General features: G+C 62.8%; 1 protein-coding gene across 1 annotated transcript in view; it reads left to right on the top strand.

Moving 5' to 3' along the window:
* Csmd1 (CUB and Sushi multiple domains 1) overlaps window positions 1–15,065 on the top strand; it is an 874,507-nt gene that overhangs the window by 740,073 nt on the left and 119,369 nt on the right. Inside the window, 4 exon segments of the mRNA XM_048330750.1 lie at window positions 3,074–3,265; window positions 4,079–4,205; window positions 6,680–6,882; window positions 14,610–14,801. Coding sequence (XP_048186707.1) covers window positions 3,074–3,265; window positions 4,079–4,205; window positions 6,680–6,882; window positions 14,610–14,801 — 714 coding nt within the window.

Raw genomic sequence — 15,065 nt, 5'->3', positions numbered from 1 at the left:
CTCTGTCCTCACTCTCCAGGGGGGAGGGCTGGCATCTGGGGGGGGAGCTCTGTCCTCGCTCTTGGGGGGGAGGGCTGGCATCTGGGGGGAGCTCTGTCCTCGCTCTTGGGGGGAGGGCTGGCATCTGGGGGGAGCTCTGTCCTCGCTCTTGGGGGGGGAGGGCTGGCATCGGGGGGAGCTCTGTCCTCACTCTCTGGGGGGGGAGGGCTGGCATCGGGGGGAGCTCTGTCCTCGCTCTCTGGGGGGAGGGCTGGCATCTGGGGGGAGCTCTGTCCTCGCTCTCTAGGGGGGAGGGCTGGCATCTGGGGGGAGCTCTGTCCTCGCTCTCTGGGGGGAGGGCTGGCATCTGGGGGGAGCTCTGTCCTCGCTCTCTGGGGGGAGGGCTGGCATCTGGGGGGAGCTCTGTCCTCGCTCTCTGGGGGGAGGGCTGGCATCTGGGGGGGAGCTCTGTCCTCGCTCTGGGGGGAGGGCTGGCATCTGGGGGGAGCTCTGTCCTCGCTCTTGGGGGGGAGGGCTGGCATCTGGGGGGAGCTCTGTCCTCGCTCTTGGGGGGGGAGGGCTGGCATCGGGGGGAGCTCTGTCCTCGCTCTTGGGGGGGGAGGGCTGGCATCTGGGGGGAGCTCTGTCCTCGCTCTCTGGGGGGGGAGGGCTGGCATCTGGGGGGAGCTCTGTCCTCGCTCTCTGGGGGGAGGGCTGGCATCTGGGGGAGCTCTGTCCTCGCTCTTGGGGGGGGGAAGGGCTGGCATCTGGGGGGAGCTCTGTCCTCACTCTCGTGGGGGGGAGGGCTGGCATCTGGGGGGAGCTCTGTCCTCGCTCTCGTGGGGGGGAGGGCTGGCATCTGGGGGGAGCTCTGTCCTCGCTCTCTGGGGGGAGGGCTGGCATCTGGGGGGAGCTCTGTCCTCGCTCTCGGTGGGGAGGGCTGGCATCTGGGGGGAGCTCTGTCCTCGCTCTCTGGGGGGAGGGCTGGCATCTGGGGGGAGCTCTGTCCTCGCTCTCTAGGGGGGAGGGCTGGCATCTGGGGGGAGCTCTGTCCTCGCTCTCTGGGGGGAGGGCTGGCATCTGGGGGGAGCTCTGTCCTCGCTCTCCATGGGGGGGAGGGCTGGCATCTGGGGGAGCTCTGTCCTCGCTCTCTAGGGGGGAGGGCTGGCATCTGGGGGGAGCTCTGTCCTCGCTCTCTGGGGGGAGGGCTGGCATCTGGGGGGAGCTCTGTCCTCGCTCTCGGGGGGGGGGGGAGGGCCAGGGTCGTCCACCGGGAGGAGGGACCAGGCAGCCCGCTGAGACCACGTCCGCCGCACAGAGGGCTGACGCCGACCGTCGGTGTCTACAGTGTCAGCTCTGTGTGTACGCGTGTGTGAGCGTGTGTGCGTGTGTGTGTGTGTGTGCATGCAGACACTCAGCCGGAAGAGGCTCGATGAAATACAGCATCAAGTATGATGCAGACGGCCACACCCAGGTGACCAGTCTGGAAGGTTCTGGGCTTCTGTGCAGTGGAAGCGCTGGTCACGCCCGCCGGTGCTTTCCGGAGGATCTTCACGCCCAGCGTGACCCGCCTGCCGCCGGCTGGGGGACCCGCCTGCTCTCACGGAGACGTTCTTCCCCACCCACCACACCCAGCTCCCTGGCGCCCTGCCAACGCGAGAAGCTGGGGGCCCCGGGCTGTGAACCTGGGGCTCAGCAGGCCCCGGTGAGAGCATGGCGAGGGCCCCAGCCTCCCTGGAGGGCAGCGCCCCCCAGGTCCTGCATGAGGCCCCCCCCGAAATCTGTGACCGGACAGGATGGCACCCGAGGCGACCATCGCGTTCCTTGAGCCACGGTTTCGCACCCGACTTCTTGCTCCGCGGGTATTTCTAATGGCGTGCTCCTCTCGCGTCCGGTACCCCGCACGCCTGATTTGACTGAGACAGTCAGCTTGTGGGTGGACTGCCCCCCCGGGGGGCACCTGGGTCAGCACGCCCCATCTCATCAGCCCGCTCTATTCCCAGGTGGGGGCGTTGCTGTGCGAGACCAGGCAGGCTGCGCCCCAACACCCCCCCCCATGCCAAACCAAGTGAGACGAGAGGGAGAAGAAGGCAGCGCTGGGCGGTCAGTCCCCAGGGCCGCTCGAGCCCTGGGCGCTCGGTCGAGTTGGTGACCCGGTCACTGCGTCCCGAAGCCGCGTCTCGCGGACCCCTGGCCCTGTCCGCGCCTCTGCCAGCTCCGGGGCGGTGGAAAGCAGCCTCGTTTCTGTGCCCAGATGGGTGGCCCTCCGGGTCTGGCGGGCGGACGTCCTGAGTGAACTGGCTCGCGTTGCTCCCGGGGGCCGGCAGTCGTGAGGCGGAGGGCGTCCTCCACGTTGGGGGGGGCTGAGGGAGGGGGGCCCGTGCCCATCATCACGGCGCAGGGCGCTTCCCCCGCGGAGCCGGAGGGCCGGGGCTTGGTGATTCGGGGGGCCTCCGGGGCGCCATGCTCCCGGGGGTCTAGGAAACGCTTTGCTCAGCGGGAGGCGTCTCGGAACAGGCGTCTGACGGCCGAGCTGGCGGGCAAAGCACACACGTGGACGTGGACGGCGGCTCTTGAGGAAGGAGGGGTCGGGCAGGAGAAGGGCGGGAAGGCGGGCGGGGTCCCCGTGGGAGCTGAGCTCTTCCCTTTCATCTCATGAGCGACGGTTGAACTCCGCCCTGGGCCACCGGAGGGACGCGTCTCCCCACGGCCGTCCTCGGGGGTGGCCTCCGCGGTGACGCGCGGATTGGAAACCCGGGTGGACATAAAGGAAAGTTCACAACAAGAGGAAACATGGTTTCCCACTTTATAACAAAAGGGGGGGCCTAAGTAGCCCCGGAACCCCGAGCAGCTGGGTCTCGGCCGGCGGCGTGCGGTCCTGGGCGCTGTGCGGCCCTGCCACGGTCCTTCCTGGAGTCCGCGGGGTCTCGGGAGCCCCAGGCACGGGGCGGGGGGAGGGGGGGGTGCAGGCGGGCGGGGGGGGGCTGCGGGGGCGGGGGGGCGAGTCACGCCGCGCGCGTGGGGAGATCCCGGGTGCGAGCCCCGCGCCCCGACGTCGGCTCACGACGGCCTCCGCCCCCCCCCCCCCCCGCAGGCTTCGACCTGGTGAAGTGCGAGGACCCCGGCCTCCCCAGCTACGGGTACAAGCTGCGCGACGGGGGCCACTTCATGGACACGGCGGTGGAGTACAGCTGCAACCCCGGCTACGCCATGCACGGGAGCAGCACGCTCACCTGCCTGAGCGGCGACCGCCGCGTGTGGGACCAGCCGGTGCCGGCCTGCGTGGGTGAGTGGGGGCGTGCCTGCCGGGGCGGGGGGGGAGGGGGAGGGCCGGCCTGCGTGGGTGAGTGGGGGCGTGCCTGCCGGGGCGGGGGGGAGGGGGAGGGCCGGCCTGCGTGGGTGAGTGGGGGCGTGCCTGCCGGGGCGGGGGGGGAGGGGGAGGGCCAGGCTGCGTGGGTGAGTGGGGGCGTGCCTGCCGGGGCAGGGGGGGGAGGGGAGGGCCAGGCTGCGTGGGTGAGTGGGAGCGTGCCTGCCGGGGCGGGGGGGGGGAGGGGGAGGGCCAGGCTGCGTGGGTGAGTGGGGGCGTGCCTGCCGGGGCGGGGGGGGAGGGGGAGGGCCAGGCTGCGTGGGTGAGTGGGGGCGTGCCTGCCGGGGCGGGGGGGGGAGGGGGAGGGCCAGGCTGCGTGGGTGAGTGGGGGCGTGCCTGCCGGGGCGGGGGGGGAGGGGGGAGGGCCAGGCTGCGTGGGTGAGTGGGGGCGTGCCTGCCGGGGCGGGGGGGGGGGAGGGGGAGGGGGGAGCGCCGGGCTGCGTGGGTGAGTGGGGGCGTGCCTGCCGGGGCGGGGGGGGGGAGGGGGAGGGCCAGGCTGCGTGGGTGAGTGGGGGCGTGCCTGCCGGGCGGGGGGCAGGGGGAGGGCCGGGCTGCGTGGGTGAGTGGGGGCGTGCCTGCCGGGGCGGGGGGGGAGGGGGAGGGCCAGGCTGCGTGGGTGAGTGGGGGCGTGCCTGCCGGGGCGGGGGGCAGGGGGAGGGCCGGGCTGCGCGCCGTGGGTCTCCGCGTGCCCCCCCCCCCCCCCGCACGGCCTCACGTCCCGGCGTCTCGCAGCCGAGTGCGGCGGTCGGATCCGCGCGGGCACCTCGGGCCGCATCCTGTCCCCCGGCTACCCGGCTCCCTACGACAACAACCTGCACTGCACCTGGGTGCTGGAGGCCGACCCTGGCAGGACCATCAGGTGGGTGCGCCTGCCCCGCCCCGGGCTGGGCGGGCGGTGGGGTGCGGGCCCTCGGGGAGCCAGGCGGGGCGGGGCTTCCACGGCCTCGCTCAGGCGCGCCCCGCCTCCTGCCCTGCCCAGCCTGGGGGGGGGGGGGGCGGCCCGCCGCCATCCGCAGGGAGAAACGACGTCACCGCACCCTCGCCTGGCGTTCCCGGGGTGATCTGTCATTTGCCAGCGCGAGTCTGGGGGGCAGGACACGGTGTAAAGAGCAAGGCCCTCCTCCCCGCGGGAAGAGAAGCCCGCGGGTCAAACGCCCAGAGAAGCTGGCGTGGGGGGCCGGGAGACGGGGGTCCCCGTGGAGTTTAGGAGAGGGGGGCCATGCACGCAGACGGGAGGGCACACGCCCCAGTGTGCCGGGGACACGCGGTCTGTGAGGACTTGGGAGATTTGGGCTCCCAGACCCCCGTGAACACAGACGTCCACGACGCTCCCGTCCTCTGCATGACTGCCGGAGTGTGTGCGTGTGTGTGACCCTCCCAGGGCTTCGGGCCACCTCTGGATCGCGTGACACACACGCACGCACACACACACACGCACGCACGCACACACACGCACACACGCACGCACGCGCACACACACAGAGAGACCTCGGCCGCGGGCGTGCAGGCGCGGGGCTGCGTTTGCCCGTTCTGGTCCGCAGGTGCTGGGCTTGGTCCGCCGAGGTCTGGCACTGGTGTCGTGGCGCTGTGTGGCATTGCCACGCGCAGCACAGGCGGGGACCCCACATCCTGCCGTGTGGACGGCGGTGGGGGTGAGAACCCAGGAAGGGCTGCGCTTCCTAGGCCTCGCCGTGGACACAGACCGGGCTTTTGGAGGAGTCACCGTGGCGTCTTCGGGCGTGGATGGGCGCCGGGCGGGCGGGGGTGCGTGGCGCGTGACTGAGCGTGCGGGTCCTGGTGGACACGCTTCTGGGTGTGTGCCGGTTTCTCCATAGGGGCAGGGGTTAACCCCTCGGGGCCTCGGTCCCCCTGCCGTGAAGGGCGGGGCAGGCGCGTGGGGACCCGTGAGACTCCGCCTGTGACTCCACGCGTGGCTCTGGGTGGGGCTCTGCGTGTGACTCCATGCGTGGTTCTGCGTGTGACTGCGTGTGACTCCGCACGTGACTCCGTGTGTGACTCCGCGTGTAGCTCTGCACATGACTGTGCGTGTGACTCCACATGTGACTCCACGTGTGACTCCATGTGACTCCGCGTGTAGCTCTGCACGTGACTGTGCGTGACTCCGTGTGTGACTCCGCGCGTGGCTCTGCGTGTAACTCTGTGACTCCGCATGTGACCACGTGTGACTCCACGTGTGACTCTGCGTGTGACTCCACGTGTGACTCCATGCGTGGCTCCACGTGTGACTCCGCGTGTGACCCCGCGCGTGGCTCTGCGTGTGACTGTGTGTGACTCCACGTGTGACTCCGCGTGTGGCTCTGCGTGTGACCGTGTGTGTGACTCCGCGTGTAGCTCTGCACGTGACTGTGCGTGACTCCGTGCGTGACTCCGCGCGTGGCTCTGCGTGTGACTCTGTGACTCCGCATGTGACCACGTGTGACTCCGCGTGTGACTCTGCGTGACTCCACGTGTGACTCTGCGTGTGACTCCACGTGTGACTCCACGCGTGGCTCCACGTGTGACTCCGCGTGTGACCCTGTGCGTGGCTCTGCGTGTGACTGTGTGTGACTCCGCGTGTGACTCCGCGTGTGGCTCTGCGTGTGACCGTGTGTGTGACTCCACGTGTAGCTCTGCACGTGACTGTGCGTGTGACTGTGTGTGACTCCACGTGTGACTCCGCGTGTGACCGCGTGTGACCACGTGTGACTCCGTGTGTGACTCCACGTGTGACTCTGTGTGTGACCCCGCGTGTGACTCTGTGCGTGACTCCGCGCGTGGCTCTGCGTGTGACTCTGTGACTCCGCGTGTGACCCCGCGCGTGACTCTGCGCGTGACTCCGCGTGTAGCTCTGCACGTGACTGTGCGTGACTCCGCGTGACTCCGCGCGTGGCTCCGCGTGAGACCGCGTGTGACTGTGTGTGACTCCGCGCGTGACTCCGCACGTGGCTCTGCGTGTGACTCCGCGCGTGGCTCCGCGTGTGACCGCGTGTGACTGTGTGACTCTGCGCGTGGCTCCGCGTGTGACTCTGCGTGTGACTCCGCGTGTGACTCTGTGCGTGACTCCATGCGTGACTCCGCGTGTGACTGTGTGTGACTCCGCGTGTGACTCCGCGTGTGACTCCACGTGTAGCTCTGCATGTGACTGTGCGTGACTCCGCGCGTGGCTCCGCGCGTGGCTCTGCGTGTGACCGCGTGTGACTCCGCGTGTGACCCCGTGTGTGGCTCCGCGTGTGACCGCGTGTGACTCCGCGTGTGACCGCGTGTGACTCCGCGCGTGACCCCGCGCGTGACCCCGCGCGTGACCCCGCGCGTGACTCCGCCCCTCTTCCCCAGCCTCCACTTCATCGTGTTCGACACGGAGACGGCCCACGACACGCTGGGCGTGTGGGACGGCCCCGAGGACAGCACGCTGCTGCTGCGGGAGTGGAGCGGCTCCGCCCTGCCCGACGACGTGCACAGCACCTTCCACGCCCTCACGCTGCGCTTCCACAGCGACTTCTTCATCAGCAAGTCCGGCTTCTCCATCCAGTACTCCAGTAGGTGCCGCCGGGCGCGCGGGAAGGGGCGGGGCGGCCGCGGGAAAGCCTGAGCCGGGAGGCGGCGGGGAGGGGGCCCGGGCCAGGAGGACGGGGGTGGGGGGTGGGGGGGCTGTGCTTCGGGGGGCCCGGGCGAGGAGGAGGGGGGGGGGTGGGGAGGGCTGCGCTTCGGGGGCCCGGGCGAGGAGGATGGGGGGGACGGGGGGGCCTGCACTTCGGGGGCCCAGGCGAGGAGGACGGGGGGGCGGTGGGGGGACCTGCACTTCGGGGGCCCAGGCGAGGAGGCCTGGGCTTCAGGCCCCGCCCCCTCCCCCACTGGGCTTTCCTCCGCAACTCGGACATCCGCTCGCGATGGGGTCTCAGATTGTCTGAGAGGAGAGAGAGGAGGTGGGGTCCCCAGGGTGGGGGCAGGCGGGGCGTGGGGTCCCACAGGTGGCCGTGCCCGAGGCCGGGGGGAAGAGCAGCGAGGGGGCGCCGGGTGGTGGGAACTTCGCTGCGAGCTGAGGGTCACTGCGCCCCTCCGCGCGGCCCTCGGCGTCGAGGGCCGAGGGGCCCCTCGCGGGGAGGAGGGAGAAGCTACCCGGGGCCCGGGGCAACCTTCCCGGGACCCCGGGTGCCCCTGCGGCCCGAGTTCGGATCTGTGTCGCCTCTGCGTCCCGCGGTCTGCCCCGGGGCCCGCTGGCTCTCTCGGCTGTCCCCCCGTGGCTTAGAGCGGCCGCGCCCCTGGCCCGGGTGACACAAGGCGGAGCCTCAGCGGGCTGCCCCCGGCCCCTCGGGCCCGACGGCTCCCGGGAAGGCCGCGCGGGCCGCTCTGTGCCTTCGCTTTAGCCCTCCCGCATTTCCTTCTGTTCACGAGGACCGCTGTCATGGTGGTGGTGGTGGTGGTGCTCCTGGGGTTGAACCCACGACCCTGACCTCGCTGGGCAGCGCTCTCCCGCGGGGGCCAGGCCCCATCCCGGGTCCTCGGTGGCCGGCCCTTTGCAGGGGAAAGCTTCCTGGGGTGGGGGAGCGAGCCCCGGGGCTCCTCCGTGGGCAGCGCGCCGCTGTGTTCGTCTTGGTCAGGTTTCCGTTGCTTCCCCAGTGTTTTCCTTAGCTTGGACTCTGCAGGGAGACTTCATTTCCCCACCCTGCACTGTCCTCTTTGCTCACCCCCGAATCGCGCCCCCCAGCCTGCTGGGATTCTTTGCAGCCCCCGTTGGCGTAGCCAGTCCGGGTGCTGTTACGTAGTGAAGCTGAAAACCCCTGGCTAAACGGCACCGTTTGTGACTGGGAACACTGATTCCATGCAAATGGTCGTCTCCCCCTTGGTTTCAAGTGGCACGGGGCCAGGGCCTCTGTGCGCCGGGCGGGGGAGGGGGCAGGGGGAGGGGCGGGGGAGGGCCAGGCCCACCCAGGCTCCCGAGGCCCGGGCTCTCTGCGCGCCCAGCACCTCTTCCTACCTGACTGGGGAGAGGACCCGCGGGCGCCCGGCGGGGCGGGGAGGAAGCCCGCGGAAGCCCGGCCGCACCGCACACCAGGGAGACAGAACAGCCACCAGGGAGGCTGGGATCGCGTGATCCGCGCGCTTGCGGTCGGCCCGTGGCTTCCCACCAAAGCTCCAACGCCGCTTCGTCGGGCATCGAACACGAGGAAGATGGAGTCTGGCACGCGAACCTGACCTCCGCCGTCGGGATCGCTGACCTGGGGGGGCGGAAGCTCGCCCCCCACCCCCGAGGGCCACGGACGGCAGAGCTGGGCATTCTCAGGTTGGGCGAGATCGATCTCTTCACAGGTGCCGGTAGCAACGTGGGAGCCACAGGCCACGTCTCTCCAATTTGCTCTGATGGGAGATAATTGAAGAAGTGCGTTTTTGTAGGAAAACAATCATTTGTTACTCACGCAAAGAGAAGCCCGTGGCCTGACCACCGCTAGGAAGAGCGCGGCGCTATTGGAGACCGGAAGCAACCTGGGGGCCACGGCTGAGAGCCAGGGACCCCGGCGGGGGCTGGGCGTGTGGGGGGCTGGACGTGCAAGCGACTGGGCGTGCGGGGGGCTGGGCGTGCCGTCCTTCTGCCTCTAACCGCCTTCGGGACTGTAGAGAGTGACCCTTGCCCTGGTGTTGTGAGCACACCGACACCATGACGGTCCCGCCAGCGCCCATGGCCGCCGGCACCCGGCCCAGGGCACACACGGAGACTAATCGCCCGCCGAGGATGCCACCGCCGTGCTGGCTCAGCTCAACGTCCGGATCCCGGGATCCCGGGGGACTCTGGGCTTTCAGCCGCCGCGCATGTGTTAGGGGACCCCCCGGATGAACCCTGAGGGAAGTGAGAAGTTGGGCGTGGGAACGACGCAGCTCCTCTCCTTGAGGACGCGCCCTTCACGCTGGCTGGAATAGTATGACGCCTGCCGTTTTGGTGAGGGAAGTCCTTCTCGCGAGGAAGGCCGGAAGGGCGGAGGGGTGGCCTCCCCCGCCCCGCTCTGTCCCACCACCTTGGATGCGCAGACTCTGAGGCAGCACGGGAGGGGGCCGGGGGGATGGTGTTTGAAAAGGGGGTGCTCCCACCCTCAGCAGGTTACTTACCTCAGGCACCTCTCACATGCGTGACCCCTTACCAGGGCTGCGAGTATCCTCGCCTGTCACCACCATTACCACCGTGTGGCCACACGCGCCCTAATTAAAGAGGGTCAGGGCTGCCCCGTTAACAATTCCATCTCTGGGTGCAGGGAAGAAAAATACCTATGTGCAGGAATCTTACACATAACAAAGCTCGTTTGCACTGCAGTGAGCTGCAGGATTACAGAGGACTAAGAAGTGTGTTCAGGGCTGGGGATATGGCCTAGTGGCCAGAGTACTCACCTCGTATACATGAGGCCCTGGGTTCGATTCCCCAGCACCACATATACAGAAAACGGCCAGAAGTGGCGCTGTGGCTCAAGTGGCAGAGTGCTAGCCTTGAGCAAAAAGAAGCCAGGGACAGTGATCAGGCCCTGAGTCCAAGCCCCAGGACTGGCCAAAAAAAAAAAAAAAACAAGAAGTGTGTTCACACACACACACACACACACACACACACACAGAGTCGATAGCAGCTTATCCATGTGAGAGTGGCAAAGGCGCCGTTTCCAGCCCAGCAGCTCACACTGGCAGACCCCGTCCTCCCAGCTCTGCGGTTGCTAGTGAGGTGGAGTCGGGAGGGGGACCCCAGTCACTGTGGGGAAGAGCCCGGGCCCCCAAGGCGAGGGGGCAGAGGCACTCTGATTCACAAGCCTCCCCCTGCGAGCACGGGGCTTTGCCGTTACTGAGGCTCAGTCCCGGAGACAGACTGACTCCCGGGAAACACTGTGCGATAGAAGATTCAGGGCACATTCTCCGATTAGATTCTTCCCTCTCGCTGGCCTCCCATTTCACACCACTCAGTCCAGACTGACAACAGAGCGAGATTCTCCCCACACGTGCCTGCCGGGAGAGGGCCAGGGGGCGTGGCCCCAACTCGCACGGACACACGGGGAAGCGGGCAGATCGTGTTCCCTCTGGCTGAAGTTCTCAGGGGGGTCTCTGCAGTGGCCCAGGCCCAGGGAGCAGAGCCCGGCCTGGGGTTCAGGGTGCCATGGGAAGCCTGGCTAACCCCCGTCACGCCTGCCGGAAGTGGTAGACACGTCTCTGTTGGTTCCACGCACTAGAAAGCCCAAGGCCCCCTTGACTTTGATGCTCATGTCGACACATGTCTAAAAGGGGGCCTTTGAGAGTGGGCTTTTCCCTACTTAGTTTTGTTTTTATTTTGAAGAAGCCAAAGCCGGAAAGAAGAAAAGAATGAGCCGGTGGTTTCATGAGGATGCAGAGAACAGAATTTTATGGTACATGTAAAGTTTAATAGTTGCATTGCTGTTGAATGCAAACTGATTTTTACAAAAACAAATGGTATACTACTTTTAAACGTCAAGGAATTAGCACACTCAGTTTTTGTAGAGATGTTGACTTTTGTCATGATGGAAACGAACTTGCTAACTACCATTTTGTCTCAGAACACTGGCTGTTGCTTTATTAAAGAGAAATAAGCTTAGTTCACAAAGAAGTCCTGAGAACTTAGTTAAAATAGGTTCTATTATTCTATCATGATCACTAGTAATCTGCCAGGCTGCACATAGTCTGTTTCAAACACCACGTAGAGTGGATCACTTAAAAATATAGCGCAAAGCTAAACTCGTTAAAACATGTATTTATAGGAAATAGAGAAAATAATTTCCAAGTGTGGCCTAAAATGGACATTTGATAGACAGCGATCTGAGAAGGACAGAGATCCTCAGTGATAACCTTGCTCTTTCAACAACTTCTGAAAAGTCTCTGTGTGACTCTGAGGCACGCTCAGATCCTAGGTTCACATTCCAGACAGAGGACCCCAGCTGCGCGGCTCCAGTGAGCACGTGGAAAAGCGTCAGGACAATTAGTATCTGAATTGTGTCTGAATTAGACAGTGACGGGGCGTGGGGGGGGGGGTGGGTGGTGCCTGGTTCAGCCGCCCCAAGGACAGTCACAGCTCGTGAGCACTGCATTTCCATTTAATTAGCATGAAACATTCTCATGGCATTCTGAGTGGGGGTTGGCTGCGTAATAAAATTCACATTCCCTACAGTGCCAATCCAAAGTGACGGATTTGTTTCTGTTCCACAGGGGTAATTTTAACTGTAGAATTCGATCCGGCTGAAGTATGGCAGACATACGTTAGGATGTGTGCGCATAGCTATTAAGTATTTTTAAACTACCAGACCCTAGCTGGGTCTGATGGTTCCCACCTGTAAATTCCAGCTTCTCTCCGGAGGCTGAGGTAGGAGGATCGGGTGTTGGAGGACAGCGTGGGGAACGGAGCAAGATTCCGTCTCAAGACAAAAATCCCCAAGTTCGGGGTGTGTAGATGAGAGGCAGAATGCAGGAGTCAGACCCCTTGCTCTGGTTCCATCACCAGAGCCCAAAACAAATCAAAACAAAAAGATCATAAAAGCAACCTTTCTGTTTGGAAGCATTATTGCAGGGAACTACTGAGGGGCAGGGCCTGAGGGTACTTAGTGTCTCTTATATTCATGTTTCTGTTCCTGTCCACACCACTGTTTTAATACCTGTAGCTCCTCTGAGAAGCTACAGCCTTTCATGCTTTATGAAGTTTTAATGCATCTGTCTGGGGAACCCTCATTCCTCTTTTCACTCATTTTTTTCTTTTCTTCTGGCTCACAATAACAGGATTTATTCAGCCTCCTGGGTAATAGGAATTGTGTTAACTAGAAAGGACTTGTGTTTGGCTGGGAAATCTGCACGTTATGATCATTCAGTGAATGTGGATTTGGCCCCGGCAGTAGCTGCGGCTGACCGCTGACCTGAGCCTTCACGCCTGCCGGTATTTACCTGGCCCTTTACGGTCATGAAATCTCTCCTGGTTTCCTTTATGAAAGGACATCGGAATCACATAATCTGTGTAACAACTCCTGTCATCCCTTTAATCCCTTTGAAGTTTGAAATTAAATCCATGTGCACATGTATTTTCTTTTTGTTTAAATCCCCATTGACTTCTGTATTTTTTTGTTATACAAATGTTTCTGTTTTTATTGTCAAGGTGATATACTGAGGGGTTACAGTTGCATACGTAAGGTAGTGAGTACATTTCTTGTTGAACACTCTTACCCCCTCCCTTGTTTTTCTCCCACTTCCCCTCCCTCCAACTTCCCTTCCCCTCAAGTTGTACAGTTCATTTCCAACATAGTACCTTGTGAGTATCGATGTTGCATTGGTTCACCCTTTGTCCTTTGTCTCACCATTTTGTTGTTCCCCTTCCCTTTCCCAAATCAAAGACATGTAGAATCAAGACAAAGGGTACCAAAATCAAATACAGTGACAACAGGGTATAAACCAAAGGGAGAATAAAATGAAAGAAAAAAAATAACTACACACAGTGCATTAAAAATAACAACAAAGAAACACCTCTTCTTTCCATGTCATTTCATTTAGCATCGTCTTATATGGTCCTACACATATATTAATCAGTACAAATGAGAGAAACCACGGTGCCTATGTTTCTTTGAGTGTGGCTTGATTCACTTAATGTGATTGTTTCCAAGTCTTTCAATTTCCTAAACATAGAGCTCCCCTATGACCCAGCAGTCCCACTCCTGGACATTTACCCAAATGAACACAAACAAGGCCACACTAAAGCCACCAGCACAACCATATTCTTTGCAGCATTATTTACCATAGCTAGGATGGGCCCTGCACTGTCTTCATAGCACTGGGGACCCATCTTTTCTGAATTCCTGACTGTACTGGAGGAGACCCTGTGGTCTCTCTCACTGTGCTATAGATGCACAGATGTGCATGGCGCTGACAGAAACCTAACTGCAGGGAACGCTGTGCAATTCCGCAGCTCTCCCCCTGGCTAGGGTTCAGAGGGAGGCGGGGGAGGGAGAGGAGAGCCAGCCCGGCCGGGGACTTCACTTCCTCTTCCCAGTTTATATCCGACTGGAAGATGAGTGGTTGTAAGCGATCCCTATGTTCCAATGAAACCCTAATGGACAGCTCTGGGATGTGAAGTGGTTCCCATGTGAGCTGGGACCCCTCGTAACAGTTCTGCAGTGTCTTCTGTCCTCAGTTGCTGTTGACCTGTCCTTCCCCAGGCCGGGGCCTTTTGCAGCTAGAAGCAGGTGCACAGCAGCACCGCGGAGTTACAGACGGGAAGGCGGAGGTGCTCGCTCTCGATACTTGAACATTTGAGTGGGGAGACGAGGGTGACACGTGAGGCCCAGCCACCCTACTTTCTGTCTTTGCTGAGATGGCACCACGCCACTTGAGCGCTTCACAGAGAAAGCAAAATGCGGGTCTTCATCCCGTCAGGGGTGGAAGGGAAGAGAGGACTCGCTCTCCGGAAAGTGAGACTGGAAATCACAGGAAGATGTGATCTTGGGATCATGGAGCAGGCTTCCTGATGGTTGCTGTGTTCCAGCCACACGGGGCAGCAGGTTCAGCTCAGGCCACTCCTTCTGGGTGATGATGGTGTCCAGGCCGTACGCCTGCCTGGCTCAAGGATGTGACTGCACAGGGTGGGTGCCAGTGCGTCTTCCGCGAGTGTTCCAGAGCTGGCCAGGCAGCGCTGAGCTGCCAAACCTGGCTGTCAATCCATATGCGGAGCAGGCAGATGTTTGCCTCTGTTCACCTGCTAGAAGTTCCTAGCACATTATTTAAAAGTCACAAACACAGAGCCTCGTTTTCAGAGCCATGGCTAAGGCTGGGGTTGGCAGAGGGAAGACCTGTTGGGAGTGATGGTGGTTCTGACGATTTTCCTGTGGCTGTGCCATCCAAAGGTCCCGGGAAGGCAGCCCTGCTTCCCGCTGGACCTGCAACAAAGGGTTCAGACCCCAGGGAAATCCTTCCTATTGCCTTTTTTCAAGGATGAATCATTGAACCAATAGGTTGCTTGATAACTAAGATATTACTGAAGAGTTATGGGAGAGGATTGTGGGTATATAGCACATAAAATATAGGTATAATGTGCTAAACGTGATAAAATTTGTAACTGGCTATGTGATCAAGAAGATCTGGCTTGAATCTGCTCAAAATGCATGCCATAAAATAGATCCATGGACAGATAACTCCTGTTCGTCTTCACCTGCAGACCACCAAACCATACCTTGCGCTTCATTCCCAGAGGCAGTGCCTACCACAGAAGCCCTCACCCAGCCTCTGACCTGGCCCTGTCTGTTCTTTGCAGCATCCATTGCATCTACCTGCAATGATCCAGGGACGATGCAGAACGGGACCCGCTACGGTGACAGCAGGGAGCCTGGGGACACCATCACATTCCAGTGTGACCCTGGGTACCAGCTTCAAGGACAGGCCAAGGTCACCTGTGTGCAGCTGGACAGCAGGTTCTTCTGGCAGCCAGACCCTCCGACATGCATAGGTATCAGTGATCCAAGAGTTGAGGTGTGCCTGTGCCCCCCACCCGTTGTCCTGTGTGGGGTGTGCCTGTGCCCCCTCCTGCTGTCCTGTGTGGGGTGTGCGCCTGTGCCCTCCTGCTGTCCTGTGTGTGGGGTGTGCACCTGTGCCCCCTGCTGTCCTGTGTGTGGGGTGTGCACCTGTGCCCTCCTGCTGTCCTGTGTGTGGGGTGTGCACCTGTGCCCTCCTGCTGTCCTGTGTGTGGGGTGTGCACCTGTGCCCTCCTGCT

This window comes from Perognathus longimembris, chromosome 21, assembly GCF_023159225.1.
Source record: "Perognathus longimembris pacificus isolate PPM17 chromosome 21, ASM2315922v1, whole genome shotgun sequence".
Classification (NCBI taxonomy): Eukaryota; Metazoa; Chordata; class Mammalia; order Rodentia; family Heteromyidae; genus Perognathus; species Perognathus longimembris.
The sequence above is the reverse complement of the archived record's forward strand: the minus strand, read 5'-3'. Positions and strand labels throughout refer to the sequence as shown.